At 33.6% G+C, this 16,142-nt stretch overlaps 1 protein-coding gene across 1 annotated transcript; it reads right to left on the reverse strand.

Moving 5' to 3' along the window:
• Positions 1 to 36: 36 nt before the first annotated feature.
• Positions 37 to 16,051, reverse strand: LOC149899297 (putative tricarboxylate transport protein, mitochondrial). The gene is made up of 5 exons (XM_090114402.1): positions 15,760 to 16,051; positions 6,805 to 6,931; positions 2,851 to 3,074; positions 2,107 to 2,271; positions 37 to 887 (listed from the first exon to the last, which is right to left on the reverse strand). Exons 1-5 carry the CDS (start codon positions 15,953 to 15,955, stop codon positions 649 to 651), a joined length of 951 nt encoding a protein of 316 aa, XP_089970528.1. The 5' UTR covers positions 15,956 to 16,051; the 3' UTR covers positions 37 to 648.
• Positions 16,052 to 16,142: the final 91 nt, after the last annotated feature.

Genomic DNA, 16,142 nt, shown 5'->3' on the forward strand with positions numbered 1-16,142 from the left:
TTTCAAGAAACCTTCAGTTATTAACCCGATTATAAAATATAAAATATTGTAGATAATATAGAAAAGACTGTAATACAAAAACTAGGCCATACCACACAAAAGAGGCACATGCCATAAAATGGATATCTCAGCGAAACATGAGATAAATAACCTGATTTCTGATCATATTTATAATAAAAAATAGTTGAACAATTAAAGTACTTGGTTATAAGAAAATATCTCATAGAAAAAAGTAGATTCTTCCATCTACGCCCACAGCAAACCTACATCACGTGTTTAATATAAAAATATATTAGACTTAATCTAGTTCCGCTTATTTGTACCAAGTGTGGCTGAAAACTGATTTAATAATTATAATAAATACAGTTTCATTTCAATACGTCGCCTAACATCTAAATATCGCTATACAAAAATTACTTTGAGTAAAAACGCGATTCTACATAGTAACATTTCCATTATTGTTATACAATATAATTGAATTCGACAAAATAACGTAATACCAAATCTAATAAAAAAAAAACAATTCTATTTACAAAATTTGAATCTTACCACCAAGGTAACTAGGTCCATAGACAAACGTCATTTAAAAAAGCATAGTCTAACTCTATAGTCTATGGTATGTCTTATCTGTGGTTGTGTTGTCTGTGGTTACTTCCACACGTAGTTGAAGACGTCCATAATGCTGTCATAGATAGTGAACGTTATAGCGACGTCGAATACAACTCTGCTGAGTCGTGGTACTGTTCCCTTGTAGAAGGCTAGGGGACCTTCATGTTTCCATGTTTTGATAAAGCAATCCCATGTGCTCTTGTATTTTGCGGCTTCGAGACCTTGCATACGGGTTTTGACTACGTCGATTGGTGTGTTACCGAAGACTGATGCGGCTCCTGAATAAAATAAATAGGTTTTTTATTATATTGTTTTCATAACTATTAATTTATTATTAAACCTTGCTTCATTCTATTTTTGGAATACTATACTATGTATTATTGGTGTACGCAGCTATAATTATTCTTATAAAAATAATAAAAAATCTATACGAATCAATGAATCTTATATATAAAAATGAATCGCAAAATGTGTTGGTAAGCGCATAACTCGAGAACGGCTGAACCGATTTCGATAATTCTTTATTTATTATATTCCTTGAAGTACGAGGATGGTTTTTATGTAGAGAAAATGTAAATATGTACCACGGGCGAAGCCGGGGCGGACCGCTAGTATTCTATAAAATAAAGATAGGAACCCCTTATATACAAGGAAAATACTTTGAAATAAGTCCACATTCATGATTTTACTTGACACGCAGAGATAACACGACTGTTGTTTATCCGTGATAATTTTGTGAATTAGTGATAAACTTTATACAAAGAAATACTTTACAAAATAGCATATTTATTTATTTATAGTTTTTATTTTTATTTAAACTACAATTGAGACGGTCGTCAACATTAGCACGAATACGCATACCACACGACGACTTAATGCAAATATTATTTCCATTCATTATGTAGAGCATACATTTGCACATTATACGAACGTTTGGACGAGGCATTTCACCTAATCTTTGCTATAAAAACAAATTTTACTATAAAATATACAAGTGATAACTGCGTTAAAAACAACCGACTTCAAACTTGCACTCGCAACATTTACAAATATGCAGACAAAAATGCTCATAAAATAAAAACTACTGGGCCTATCCGAATAAAATTTTTATGGGACCAATTCGACACCATCCCGCATCGAACAAAAAAAAGAATCACGTAAATCGGTTCAGAAACCTCGGAGTAATCGGTGTACATACATAAAAAAAAACATACCGGCCGAATTGATAACCTCCTCCTTTTTTTGAAGTCGGTTAAAAATACAAACCTACCTTTACTAATTTGATCTATTAAAATAAATCATGGAAATAGATGTTACACATGAAAAAAAGGAGCGTGTGTGCCGAGCACGTGTCAGAAGTGAAACTTCTTTGGCAAGATTCAAGGATACCAAAATCGTAGCCTTACTCTATGACGGTATTGCCATGATGCGACTTTGAAATATTACTCTCAACGCGCCTAAAGAAGTTTCACTTGAAAAAACAAAATATACACCTACCCGCAATTCCACCGAACAGTCCAACAATATACTTCGGCACGTGCTTATCTCTATCCCCTCCCTTGTACCAGTCTCTTAGTGACTCCATCACGAAGAACCGAATCGCTTGGTTACTGCCCTGCTTCATGATTGTTGCTGTCACCCCTTTGTATACGCCGCCGACACCTGGAATTCAAGATATGTAAAATTTGAGTTAAAAAAATGATTGTCTGTAAAGTCGGTTTACTGACGATAGTTGAACGTGACAACGTCCGATTGTGCTTCTTTGTCGCTCGTTCCGCGCTCTCGCTTGCACTTCAAGCCTTACATGGAACGCCTCAGAGCGAGGTAACGCCGCATGAGTCATGTTTTTTCGTGCGTGCATCCGGCTCTATCGAATTATAAGACGTTGTCACGTCAAAATGTGGTGGATGTTATCTAGAGAATTTTTAAGGAAAGTGTTTTTATGATGGTATTGATATTTACTCCAATTCTGTTTTTATTGGCTAAGAGTCATGACTTCTATTTTTGTACTCATTATTTTTGGCAGAGAAACTAAAGGACAAAGTGATCTCGATGTTTATCGATGAGTTTTTCCTTAACAAAAGCATCTCTAAAGCAGTCTGTTAATGATTAATGATGAATGTCGTAGACGCTGAAAGAACCTACCATCCCAATTAATACAAATACACATCCTTCAAAATAAAAAAAAAACACGTATTCTAAAAAAACCCTCCGTATATATATAAAGATCCCGCAACTAACCTTCCTCCCTAACAATAGTCCTGACTCCATGGAAGAATCCCTTGAACCTCGGCTTTTCCATCCTCATATCGTTGATGAACTTCACTTTGACCGTCTCCATGGGGGTCACAGCGAATATCGCTTCAGCCACACCAGCTGCGAGACCACACATGAGCTTGCCGGAGTTCGATAAAGTACCATTCTCATTGATCATGTATAGCTTGGCTTGCTCGAACACTCCGAATCTGAAATTGAGGCGGTTTGTTGGTCTCTATCGCTCTTCTTAGTTACTACATGTGGCTAGTAAAGTAATTTCTATTTTTTTCTGAATAAGTAACTGGCCCTTAATAGCTATGTAATATAATGGTTCTAACAGAAAATTCTAGTTGTGTAATGTCCTTCAAAGTTGATTTCTATCACATATTATCTGCAGGGGTTTAAGAATGTGTGATACATCATGCGGCGATAGGATTTGTGTTATCTAAAGGGGTGTTATTTACAGGTGCGGTGCAACACGTGCTTATTTAAAAGGTAAAAGGAAACCTATTCATTTTTTAATATTCTTATTTTGGTTAAGGCAATCGTTTATTATGCTTTTCAGCGCACTGATAAAAGGCTTTTTTTATATTGCTGTTACCTAGGCACCTAATGATATACATCGATATTAAACGTGTTATTTATCAAATATCGCGATGTTAAGTTTACCGTTCTATCTGTTCTAAATCTGTACTTATCAGCATTGATAAATGATATTTACTCATAATGACGTTAAAAATTGTAGACTATATCGCTTGACATAAACAACTGCAGTACTATATCTAATACGATCGTATCTGGACAAATAAGATATAATTTAAGATAAGAACTTATATAACAAATAGCGGTATATATTAATAATATAAAACATCAAACGGTTTCTATATAAAACTCAGGGTATTCAAATTTGTACTATCCCTTGTATTATAGCTCGTATGACACTGTCCAAGGCACTGTCTCACGACGCGGAAGCCATGGCGACATTGCTGACAACATATCAATCAAAGTATATAAACAAAAAAATATTTGTTTTGATAAAATATGATCAATTACTATTTACTATATACTCAAGGTTGCTTTTATCTTATAAGCGGAAGTTATCCAAAAGCGGTCCGAGCCAGAGGTCTCCCAAAGGAAACGGTCCTTGACTCCTAACGTTTTGAGAACTTAGGCCATTCTCCCATTGCGATACGCACAGGCGATTCAAGTATCCTGCAAGTCTCGGAGACTAGTCGCCGCGGAATATCTCACATACATTGTACCGGTAAAAGGACAAGGCAAGAACTCATACAAGGGGGTCTTAAGTCTTAACAGCAATTAAAAGAATCTTATAACAAATGCACATAGTCACAAAAGTAATCGTCCGGAATGTCATTGAGAACTTATCTGCCGACCGTATGACTCAATGAACTTCTTATCATGCTGTTCCTAAGCATCTTGCGGTGATATGCGTGTGTGCCATTTGATCTCAATTGAATTGGCCTGTCACGATATTAATTAGAGAAGATCACGTTTTTGTTAGCGTAGGAAGTCTTAATCGATACATTGAGAGATTTTCTTTCGTTAATGAGAGATAAAAAGAAAAATGGATAGGTATATTTCTTTACAGAATGCTAGACAAAATTATTTTATAGTTTCACTTATTAAAAAAGTATGTACCTACTACTAGTTAATTTTTGCTTTTGATATTCTAAAATGCAATTGCATCACTTGTAACAAATCAAAGTACAGGTCCAATTTCATTTACAGTCACTACGTGATCCTTTATTTCATTGGACTGAAAGGATTTTTATGTATTCCCCGAGGACAGTTCATATAAGAAACAGGGATGTCACAACCAAGGTTAAAACCATAGAAATCTAAATAACAAGACACATAGAAGGGCTATAATGTCATAATTCGTATGAAAACCGCTGTCGCCAAGATCAACACATTCAAACCGAAAGCTAAACAGTACACACAAGTAAACTATGCCTTTTATTGGACAGCTTGATTTTAGTGAAAACTAACTTATCTATTAAATTAAGCTTTTGAATATGTATCCTAACGCACAAATTAACGGTTTATTTTAGAATAACATCCCTAAGTATATGAGACTTTTTGCTCCAATACGAACAAACGTGATAATAAGAATGGTCGACTGTGTCATTCATTGTTATTTCGATTACTATGGTGACAATCGTAATACTTGTAAATATTCTATAATTTTAAGGAAAAACGGCATTATTTCTAAAAAAAAATATTTTCCGATGAAATATTATTCCTTTATAAGTATAATTACAACTTGTGGAAGAATTTCCGCAATGGGAATTGCTGAAACACACCATGTATACACTCATAGGTCTCCAGAGCAACTGAACAGTGACGAATGCACTGGTGATGTGCAAATCACCTGAGTGGCGACAAGGTCACGCACGCTTACGACTTCTAGTGTCTTGTTATTTAGATTTCTATGGTTAAAACTGTGACCAAGATGGTCTATTTTGTCCTCAAGTTTTTTTTTTTTTACAATATGTTTATTGTATATGGTAATGATCATATTTTGCTTTAACCCATCCCAACGAGTCTATTCACAAGTCCATCAAAATCCCTATGCTATAGCTAATTCATATTACATATAATATGCGTAATGTTATTCAACTCTCGATAAAGAACAAGAATTAAAAATAATTTGGAAAATCCAAAAGTGCACGCCTCATAATTTTTTTTAATAAATATTTATTAATTATTATTTTTGTTTATTTAATAACAATTAAACCACATCGAATCAGACCCTGAAAAATGAAAGGGTTCTATTCCTGAGCATACTCAAGCGTAAGAGAAAAAAAAAGACTCGATTAGTAAAGTATTTCGGTCGCTATCGTGTTAACAAGAAAAAGGATCCGCACATACAGAGTTTACAGACACACGGACGTCCAAGACAGAACTTTTTTAAACTGTTTTTTAACTAGTTTAAATAACAAAAATGACATCAAAAATATCATGAACGTTAAAAATAGTGTTTTTTCTTAATATGTGTGTGTATGTATTATCTTACAAGTGCAATGTATGATACATAAAGACATTTTAAGTTTGAAAAATCAGATGTTTTGCGCGAAGTGACAGTAGTACCCACCTCAACGCTTCGCTTATGAGGCGTGCAATATTGGCCAATTGTGAATTGACGAATCTTCGATAACAGATTTACGTAATATTTATGTTAATTTTCAAGTTGAAGGTTAAACGTGTTTTTGAAATCGTAATGTAGATGGGATGTATTTGTATGAGGTCAGTTTGAATATAGGAAACTGTTGATTACTAGTTCTTGCCTTGTGATCGAAATTTATCCATAAAGAGTTCTATACGCGTGTGTGTGAAATGCATGGCGTATGCAAAGTGTATGAAGTATTACATTAGTACATTTTCATGATAATATGTTTGAAGCTATTGTTCTTTTTAACCTGTATGTCTTTTGGTAATCTTCAATTAACCGATACAATATACATACAAGGACAATATTTATTTCCTAATTAGCCGCTATTAGGGGTAATACAATTAGCTTAGTGCCTTAGTGCTACTTCAATATAATTCAATTAGTTCCTAGTGTTATTTGGTCAACATTTTAATATATTTAGCACGAATTTCTAAGCTACGACAATTTTTCTGTTAATATTGTCAAAATAGTGGGTTTAAAATTTGTATTTCATCACTGACGTTATCCTTATTCATATACAATATTAATGTATGAATAAATTCTTTATTCTACTGAGCCAAAAAATAATAAGTATGAAAACACACAAATAATTGCACAATTATTGTCGATCTAATTGGTAATGGCTGAAGACTTATCTCATCCAGGTACTATCCTATCCAGTATATCCTTATTAGATGCAGAAATACCTAATAACACACTGCTGCATTACCTACAAAAGTTCATAATAAACGTATGTCGATACAAACCTAACTGCAGACTTCGGAATGGATCCATACAGCAACACACTGAGGCCTCTGTAGAGACCGAGCACGCCATGGCCCTTTACTGTCTTGCTGACGCAGTCGAATATACCCGTGTACTTCTTGGTACCGCCTGGAAAAATGTTTTATTTAATGAGTATTAGTATATAGCAATACTTAATGATTATAGTTTGTTAGGATACTGTAACGTGATTAAATCAGAAGTAGGAAAATGTTTTCTTTATCATAGAATAATCTTCTTATATATAAAAATGAATCGCAAAATGTGTTGGTAAGCGCATAACTCGAGAACGGCTGACCCGATTTCGATAATTCTTTTTTTATTATATTCCTTGAAGTACGAGGATGGTTTTTATGGAGAGAAAACGGGATGTACCACGGGCGAAGCCGGGGCGAACCGCTAGTACAAAATATTTTCTTTTAAAATGATACAGGTAAATTAGCTTGGAGAAATTTTTGCATATGTAGTGGTGTGTATATTACTCAGATCTTAGAGCGCGTTTCCACTATATCGTTCTGACTTCTGGCCTATACAAAAATGTTTCGATATCCTAACATTACTATTTAATTTTATACTTATTCCTAGCAACACTTTTGTTTTCAATAAAAACAAGTTTTTATTTGAAAGAAAATGGTTTTGACTTTATAAAAAAAAATATATCATTCAATTTCACGTCCTTGAGCAAACGACAAGGCGACTACCGTGAAACAATAAAATATCGTGTCCATAATAATTTGTTTCATAATTAATATTTGACCATAATAATTACGAAACAAAACAAATAAATAAATCGTCACTTGATAGTGGAAAGTGGAAACACGCACAAAACCAGAATAAACCAGTTTACGCTGTCCGCAGGTGCCACGTGCAGTCGTTTGGTACCGTGAACATAAAGCACACATTTCATTCAAAAATTATAATTATTACGTATAGACCGGGAGATATTGACACAAAATTTCGAGTCATTTGTAACAGGATGGCGGTTCTACAGGGGTCTTAGTACGCAATGACAAAAAGAAATAGTTTGGAAAATCCAAAAGTGCACGCCTCATAATTTTTTTTTTAATAATTATTTATTAATTATTATTTTTGTTTATTTAATAACAATTAAACCACATCGAATCAGACCCTGAAAAATAAAAGGGTTCTATTCCTGAGCATACTCAAGCGTAAGAGAAAAAAAAAGACTCGATTAGTAAAGTATTTCGGTCGCTATCGTGTTAACAAGAAAATCCTCCGCACATACAGACACACGGACGTCCAAGACAGAACTTTTTTAAACTGTTTTTTAACTAGTTTAAATAACAAAAATGACATCAAAAATATCATGAATGTTAAAAATAGTGTTTTTTCTTAATATGTGTGTGTATGTATTATCTTACAAGTGCAATGTATGATACATAAAGACATTTTAAGTTTGAAAAATCAGATGTTTTGCGCGAAGTGACAGTAGTACCCACCTCAACGCTTCGCTTATGAGGCGTGCAAAACGGTGGTGTGAACACTGGTACCGGCGGCTTAGTCGCGTAGGCGTTAGTCGAACTCGTCGGAAAAATAGCGAAAGTCAAACGATTTGTAACACAAAAATTTTAGAATTTACCGATAGCCCATAAAAAAGAAGTAGGCGGTAGTGTCATGCCATACTTTTCCGGTGTGACTTACAGCCCGCCATACCGACGCGAATGTGTTGATTAAAAAAAAAACAATTCAACCATTTGTACCAGGCTAACTTTTGCACAGGTAACCATCGTCGTGCAGCTATTTACGAAAATCGCCATGCCATACTTTTCGGACGATTCCAAATGGTCGCCATACCGCCGAAAATCTGCAAAAATTTTTTTTTTCGCCAAACTTTTTGTACCAGTATTGCATTTGGATTTTTGGAGAGTATTTGATAAAATGTGACCATTATTATATTTACCATACTTCTAGTAGGGGGAAAAAGTGCTGCCATACTTAAAAAATTAATTTAGTATTAATTTATATAAGTGAAGATTTCCACCACCTAGATCTTTGAAATTTTGTATTTATATTCGTTGAACCTCAAACTTACAGGAAAAATTAGTGCCATACTGTTACTAATCGTTCAAAATACGAATAAAATCTTACAATAAAAAAAAATCTTATACACATTCGCCACCTCCCACAGGTATGGCATTATCACACTTCTATTTATAATCATTCAGGAGTTGTTGAAAAAAAAATTTAGGGTGGTACAAATGGTTCGGCGAAAAAAAAAATTTGCAGATTTTCGGCGGTATGGCGACCATTTGGAATCGTCCGAAAAGTATGGCATGGCGATTTTCGTAAATGGCTGCACGACGATGGTTACCTGTGCAAAAGTTAGCCTGGTACAAATGGTTGAATTGTTTTTTTTTAAATCAACACATTCGCGTCGGTATGGCGGGCTGTAAGTCACACCGGAAAAGTATGGCATGACACTACCGCCTACTTCTTTTTTATGGGCTATCGGTAAATTCTAAAATTTTTGTGTTACAAATTGTTTGACTTCGCTATTTTTCCGACGAGTTCGACTAACGCCTACGTGACTAAGCCGCCGGTACCAGCGTTCACACCATCGTTTTTCTTTTTGTCATTGCGTACTAAGACCCCTGTAGAACCGCCATCCTGTTACAAATGACTCGAAATTTTGTGTCAATATCTCCCGGTCTAGTTAATGTAAAAGTTATACGTATGTTAAATGTGCAAATATTAAAATAAAGTCTCATCTTTTTCAGAGGAGAAACACATATAGTTTAATTTAAAATCCCTTATATATATATAAAATAAAAACTAAAAATAAAATGTTGTTTTATTTTATTTGCTGACCATACACTACTACAAACGCAAAATTTCTCCAAGCTAATTTACCTGTACCTATCAGACGTTTAGAAGCTTAGTACAAATAAAGGATTTAATTTAATTTATTGAAGTTTCACTAAATACGATTTAGTAATAGGAATCTTTACCGTTCACGGTTCAACTGTTAAAAAGGTAATAGCGCAGCAAACATTTAATTAACATAATATTTAATATTCTATATCATTGTAAAATTGAATAATTACATTATAAGTAATGAACATCAACATTCGTTCTATACTTTTTAATTTCAATTTTTAACAAAAACTTATTGGAAATTTGGAAATTAGATAGAAATAAGAACCTAATCATTTCATCCAGAACTGAAGACGGATATTTGTTGTTTTTAATTTTGGACACATACATAACCCTCTATTTCTATATAAGTGGTAATAGCCACAAATGACCAAAAGAGGTTTGTATCAAGCGATATGGAAACTAATTTCTAGGTCAAGTGCGTAGAGTGCAATAACATCGTTAATACAAGTCACGTTAATGTTTGTTACGCAAGATATTGTGAAACTAGTCAGAAATGATTAGATTATACGAGGTTTACATTGGAATTTTCCGATGTATTTTTGGGACTTTCTTTTGGTGAATGACCTATATAATAATATTTTTAACACGCGTTTATTAGCTGCATCTGTATGTTTGTGTGTAATCGACTGCTTTAGACTCGAGTTAGACCCACTTTACAGACAGATTTAATTCAAACTTTGTACACTTATCAAGGATCGGTGACAATAAAAGAATTAAATTTAAGCGTGTTTATTTTTTTATCTATACTTACATAACTACCTATAATAAAATCGTAGGAAAGTCAAAAGTGTACATATTGAATGTTTGTTTTGAAGTGAAAACTTCTTTAGCGGCGTTGAGCACTTTTTCTGTAATGGGTATAAAATCTTAAACTCGCGTCAGGACACGTGACCTGATCGAAGAACATAGGATAGGTTTTATCGCGAAAATCCTACGGGAACGGGAATTATGCGGGTTTTTCTTCGACTACGCGGGGGAACCTCTGGCGGAAAGTTAGTTATGAAAGAAAAACGATAGCTCTGTTATTGATAGATCAAACGAATCTTAAAAATAATGCGATAATGACGACTTATTTTCGAAATAAATATTATGATAGAGTTGAAGATTGCGCATAAAAATCTTTTGGACTTGGGACTTTCTTCAGTTTTTTTTGCATCGCGCGGTCATTTGAAAGTTTATAGCCCGCATCAATTTAGTGCATAGTTTGTGGGTATTTATAGAGATCAATTTATTCTCGTGTTTGATTGTATACACCTACGAATGTTTGTAGATTTATAAATATACAGATTTTACAAACTTCCCTCGACTCTATGCTACTGTTCGGATGTAGCTAAGTAATAATCACCTAGGTATATGTATTTCAATTCTTATAATACGTATAGTTACCTATAATGATCTTTTACATTTCGAATCATAATAGCTTAAACAATCAAAGTAATGGATTGTTTTGATTCAAATTAACACGAATAAATAAGCAAGGGCATAATAAAGGCTTGGTCTTATTGACGAATTACGATAGCCGAGTCGTGTTGACTGTTTCTGTTTGGAACTGTTTTGTTTGGGTTGGCCTACATTAAGAAATGGGGAAGGGCTTGCCTATTGATCGAAATAGTTGGAAGTCATTCTGAAAATTTCGTTAAAGAATATTTTATACAGCGATTGATGGAATCTTGGTAGATTAGATTAATAAAGATACTTTGTGCGTGTTATTCATATAGCACGATTAAATAAATTATGCGACTGCAATATCAATAAACAATGACTAGATTTAGCCAAACTACTTAAAAAAATATCTTCACTATTAGAATCATGGATGCACTTTGGAATCATTGACCAATGACAATAGTTTATATTGTGTTCATTACATAAATATTTATACAGGGTGTCCCAAAAAGTAGTGATGAACGGAAGCTGGGAGGTAGAGGACCAAGAGGGCTATCCGAATCACCCCCATGTGTGTTATGCGATTTTTCGTATTTTCGGAGTTATTACATTTTTTTCAATTTTTCATCTATCGCCGAGTACGATGAGATTTTTATTTATGGTGACGTGAATTATTGCGCTAGATGCTTGATTTTTTTTTGTGTGCTAAGCTGAAAAATAGGCCAATTCAGTATGGTAACATTTACTATCGTTAGATCTTTGAATGGAATAAAAAAAACAATTAAATGCCAAGAAAGATAAAATTACCCAGTATGTTCATAACTTCAAGGGCCCATAAAAAAATAAAATCACATAAAAAAGGTTTTCCATTTGGCTTTTAAAAACTTGCTCTATCGATCAGGTAGCTATCCTAAAAAATTCATTTTATTATTCTGAAGGCTTCAATCGAAAAATTGAAATCTTAATGTGGTAAGTGCAAAATTTTTATTAACATGATGATCATTAAAACCAATAAATAGGTGTTTAATTACCAGAATTTTTTTAAAATAGCCCCGCTGTTGCTCAATGCAAGTGCGACATCACCGTAAAAAGTTGTCTTTTTAATGGCTGAATGTTCTTTTATCATTTTTAATGGTTTCTTCTGCTACTATGAATTTCCAGGTTATTTCGTCCAAATTGGGGCATTCTCTCAAGTAGCCGAGGTCTTTTTAGTATCCCCATTGAAACAATTCAATGGGGTTTAGGTCGAGGGACCGTGGAGGCCAGGCTTTAAGGTAGGCGTCACCGGCGCATGCGCAGGCTGCAACGACCAATCCATCTTTCAGGGTATTTTTGCCCTTTAGGCTGACCTCCACGGTCTCCGGACATAAACCCTATTGAATTTTTTCCGTGGGGATACTACAAAGACGAGAGACTGCCACAATTTGGACGAAATAACCCGGAAATTCATAGTAGCAGAAGAAACCATTAAAAATGATAAAAGAACATTCAGACATTAAAAAGATAACTTTTTACGGTGATGTCGCACTTGCATTGAGCAACAGCGGGGCTATTTTAAAAAAATTCTGGTAATTAAACACCTATTTATTGGTTTTAATGATCATCATGTTAATAAAAATTTTGCACTTACCACATTAAGATTTCAATTTTTCGATTGTAGCCTTCAGAATAATAAAATGAATTTTTTAGGGTAGCTACCTGATCGATAGAGCAAGTTTTTAAAAGCCAAATGGAAAACCTTTTTTATGTGATTTTATTTTTTTATGGGCCCTTGAAGTTATAAACATACTGGGTAATTTTATCTTTCTTGGCATTTAATTGTTTTTTTTATTCCATTCAAAGATCTAACGATAGTAAATGTTACCATACTGAATTGGCCTATCTTTCAGCTTAGCACACAAAAAAAATCAAGCATCTAGCGCAATAATTCACGTCACCATAAATAAAAATCTCATCGTACTCGGCGATAGATGAAAAATTGAAAAAAATGTAATAACTCCGAAAATACGAAAAATCGCATAACACACATGGGGGTGATTCGGATAGCCCTCTAAGTCCTCTACCTCCCAGCTTCAGTATATCACTACTTTTTGGGACACCCTGTATAATATTAATTCCTTTAAACTATTAACATTAATTCCTTTTAACTATTCATAGTAGGTATCTTTAAACAATTTGATTTGATTAGAAGAGTTAACATACTTTCAAAGTCTATAGGAATACCTACCTAATACCTTCTAAGGTTATATGCCCGACTTATTAAAAGCCACCAATAATAATTATTATTTGTATAAAATCCTACTAATATAATAAATGCGAAAGTTTGTGAGGATGGATGTGTATGTGTATGTTTGTTACTCTTTCACGCAAATACTACTGAACCGATTACAATGAAATTTAGCACACATATAGAGGGTACCTTTGATTAAAACATAGGATAGGTTTTATCACGGTAATCCCACGGGAACGGGAACTGGTTTTTCTTTTTAAAAACGCGAGCGAAGCCGCGGGTGGAAAGCTAGTTATCCATAAATTTAATTAGTCAAGATCAATGAAGTGTTCTTGTCTCGGAGGCCAAGACCCCCATATAAGCTCCAATGGAACAGTGTAATATTTAATCAAACAAAGGAATTTATTATAAAAAAACAGCACACTCTAACTAAAAGCTTTACACAATAACACATAGCTATTTAAATTGGCCCAGTCACGCCTCATTTACACTTTATAAACAAAACTATAATTCTTATCACAAGTGACAACATACAATTTGTTATCATCTTCACTTTAACTACTTTTGAATCTCTTATCAGTTATCATCAACTACATATTTGAAATATATTTATATTGAAATTATGTTAAATGTAATTTTCATATGACTACAATTTAAAAATAAGATTAAATAATGATGAATTAAAATTGTTACATTCAGATGGTTTCATGCGTTAGATAATACATTTTGAGAATTATAGTTTACTAGCTTTCCGCCCGCGGCTTCGCCCGCGTTCTCAAAGAAAAACCCGCATAGTTCCCGTTCCCGTGGGATTTCCAGGATAAAACCTATGCTATGTGTTTATCCAAGTTACCCTCTATATGTGTGCTAAATTTCATGCAAATACATCCAAGGAATAAAAAGTTTCATACAAACTTCTATCCCCTATTTAACCCCTTTAGGGGATGAATTTTCTAAAATCCTTTCTTAGGGGACGCCTACGTTATGACATCTACCTGCATGCCAAATTTCAGCCCGATACGTCCAGCGGTTTGGGCTGTGCGTTGATAGATCACTATATCAGTCACCTTTGAGTTTTATATATACATATAGATTGTAGTTCTGTTTTTAATAAATAACCATTAATATTACAGAATAATCACAAACCTTGTTCAGATAATATAATGAACATGATTCCATATATTTTATAAATTAGGAATGTTTTTTGTGTAAGTATGTCTAAGCCCCTTCATAGAGTGTTCTATGAAATAATACTGAGATAGAGATAGAGAGAGACACAACAACCTTACTAAATAAACTGTATTGTTGTGATAATCCATAGTTACTAATATTATAAATGCGAAAGTAACTCTGTCTGTCTGTCTGTTACTCAATCACGCCTTAACTACTGAACCAATTTGCATGAAATTTGGTATGGAGATATTTTGATACCCGAGAAAGGACATAGGCTACATTTTATTGCGAAATATGTACCACGGGCGAAGCCGGGGCGGACCACTAGTTAATGATAAATACTATATATAGACAATAGTAATTAATGTTTAAACAAACACAAATTTTATTTTAATACAAACCATGTTTATTCAATATTGACTACTTAATTATGAAGCTACCATTAATGAGCTGTTTTATTTAGTGGTATATTTAATGGTTTAGAGGAAAATTTATATTATTTGCTATTGAAATCAGCAGAACAGGCTATTTAATAACAGGAAACTTATTACAATATTATGAAAGGAAGAATATTGTAATGATTGCAACAACTATTATGATGTCTATTATGTAACAAGAATCTATGACCTACAAATATTATTGATGTGTAATGTATTTTTAATTTTGCTGAACATGAAATTTAAAACTTTTGGAAAGATAAATGTATATAAGTATAACAATATGAACTCAAACACTTAATAAACATAGGTTTGTGGAGTAATGTAAACATATTCAAATATATAAGGAAATATTTTGTGAAATGTAACTAAGTTAGCATATAATTAATATTCCTGTTAGATTTTTATTTTATTAGAGTAAAATAACCTTGAAGAAACTGATACATGTAACAATATATCACTAATCTTTATTTCCCGCGTACATTAAAAAGAACAAAGTCCATGTCGCTAAGTAAAGTATTATTTTACAAATACGACTTAGCGCCTCATTGTAACGTAACCTCGAAAACGACACTAACAAGATTCTTATTGGAAAATAAATTTGTTCCTTCCATACTTCAGACTCTGAAGTGAATTAAATATTTATACTTTGAGTGTGGATGACGTAAACTCCAATTTTTATTTTTAGACGGAAAAATATTATTCGGCAATGTTCGATAATGTTATCGCCGCGATCGCACTATCGCAGTTCTACAGATTCCGTTAATGTTATTGTGACATAAACTGATCAAATAAAGTATCATACGATAAGCACTCACCTTTCTCGTCTAATTGCAATTGTGTTTTCACATATTCAGTTGGGAATGTTATACAAATTTCAATGCCACCAGTTATGCCGCCAGCAACAACACCTTTCAGTCCCACTGATCCACCTCCAGCGGCCGCCGCTGCTCCAGTTTCAGTCATCCATGGTCTCGAGAATGGATTTTTGAAATTTCCTGTCCGGGAAGACATTATATAAAAATTTCAGACAATTATTGTCGTTAAAAACAACGACTGGAGCACGCGGCGAGTACCTCCCCCTACAACTGGTAAAAATTGACTGAATTATTTTTTATTTTCATTCAATGATTTGACATTTCATTCATGGAGTAATAATGCATAGACAATAAATTGTAATGCTAGGCGTCCATTAGAGACG

The sequence above is a fragment of the Colias eurytheme genome, chromosome 21, assembly GCF_061535395.1.
Source record: "Colias eurytheme isolate Ceu_HAF_F1 chromosome 21, ilColEury1 Martin Lab GWU primary, whole genome shotgun sequence".
NCBI lineage: Eukaryota > Metazoa > Arthropoda > Insecta > Lepidoptera > Pieridae > Colias > Colias eurytheme.

Bases quoted from the DNA above. Each gene is read 5' to 3' on its own strand.
- LOC149899297 (XM_090114402.1), bottom strand. From the start codon at position 15,955: ATGTCTTCCCGGACAGGAAATTTCAAAAATCCATTCTCGAGACCATGG. The intron at 3,075-6,804 runs GTTTGTATCGAC...CCTCAATTTCAG, and splicing joins ATTCCGAAGTCTGCAGTTAG to ATTCGGAGTGTTCGAGCAAG. The intron at 2,272-2,850 runs GTTAGTTGCGGG...CTTGAATTCCAG, and splicing joins GACTATTGTTAGGGAGGAAG to GTGTCGGCGGCGTATACAAA.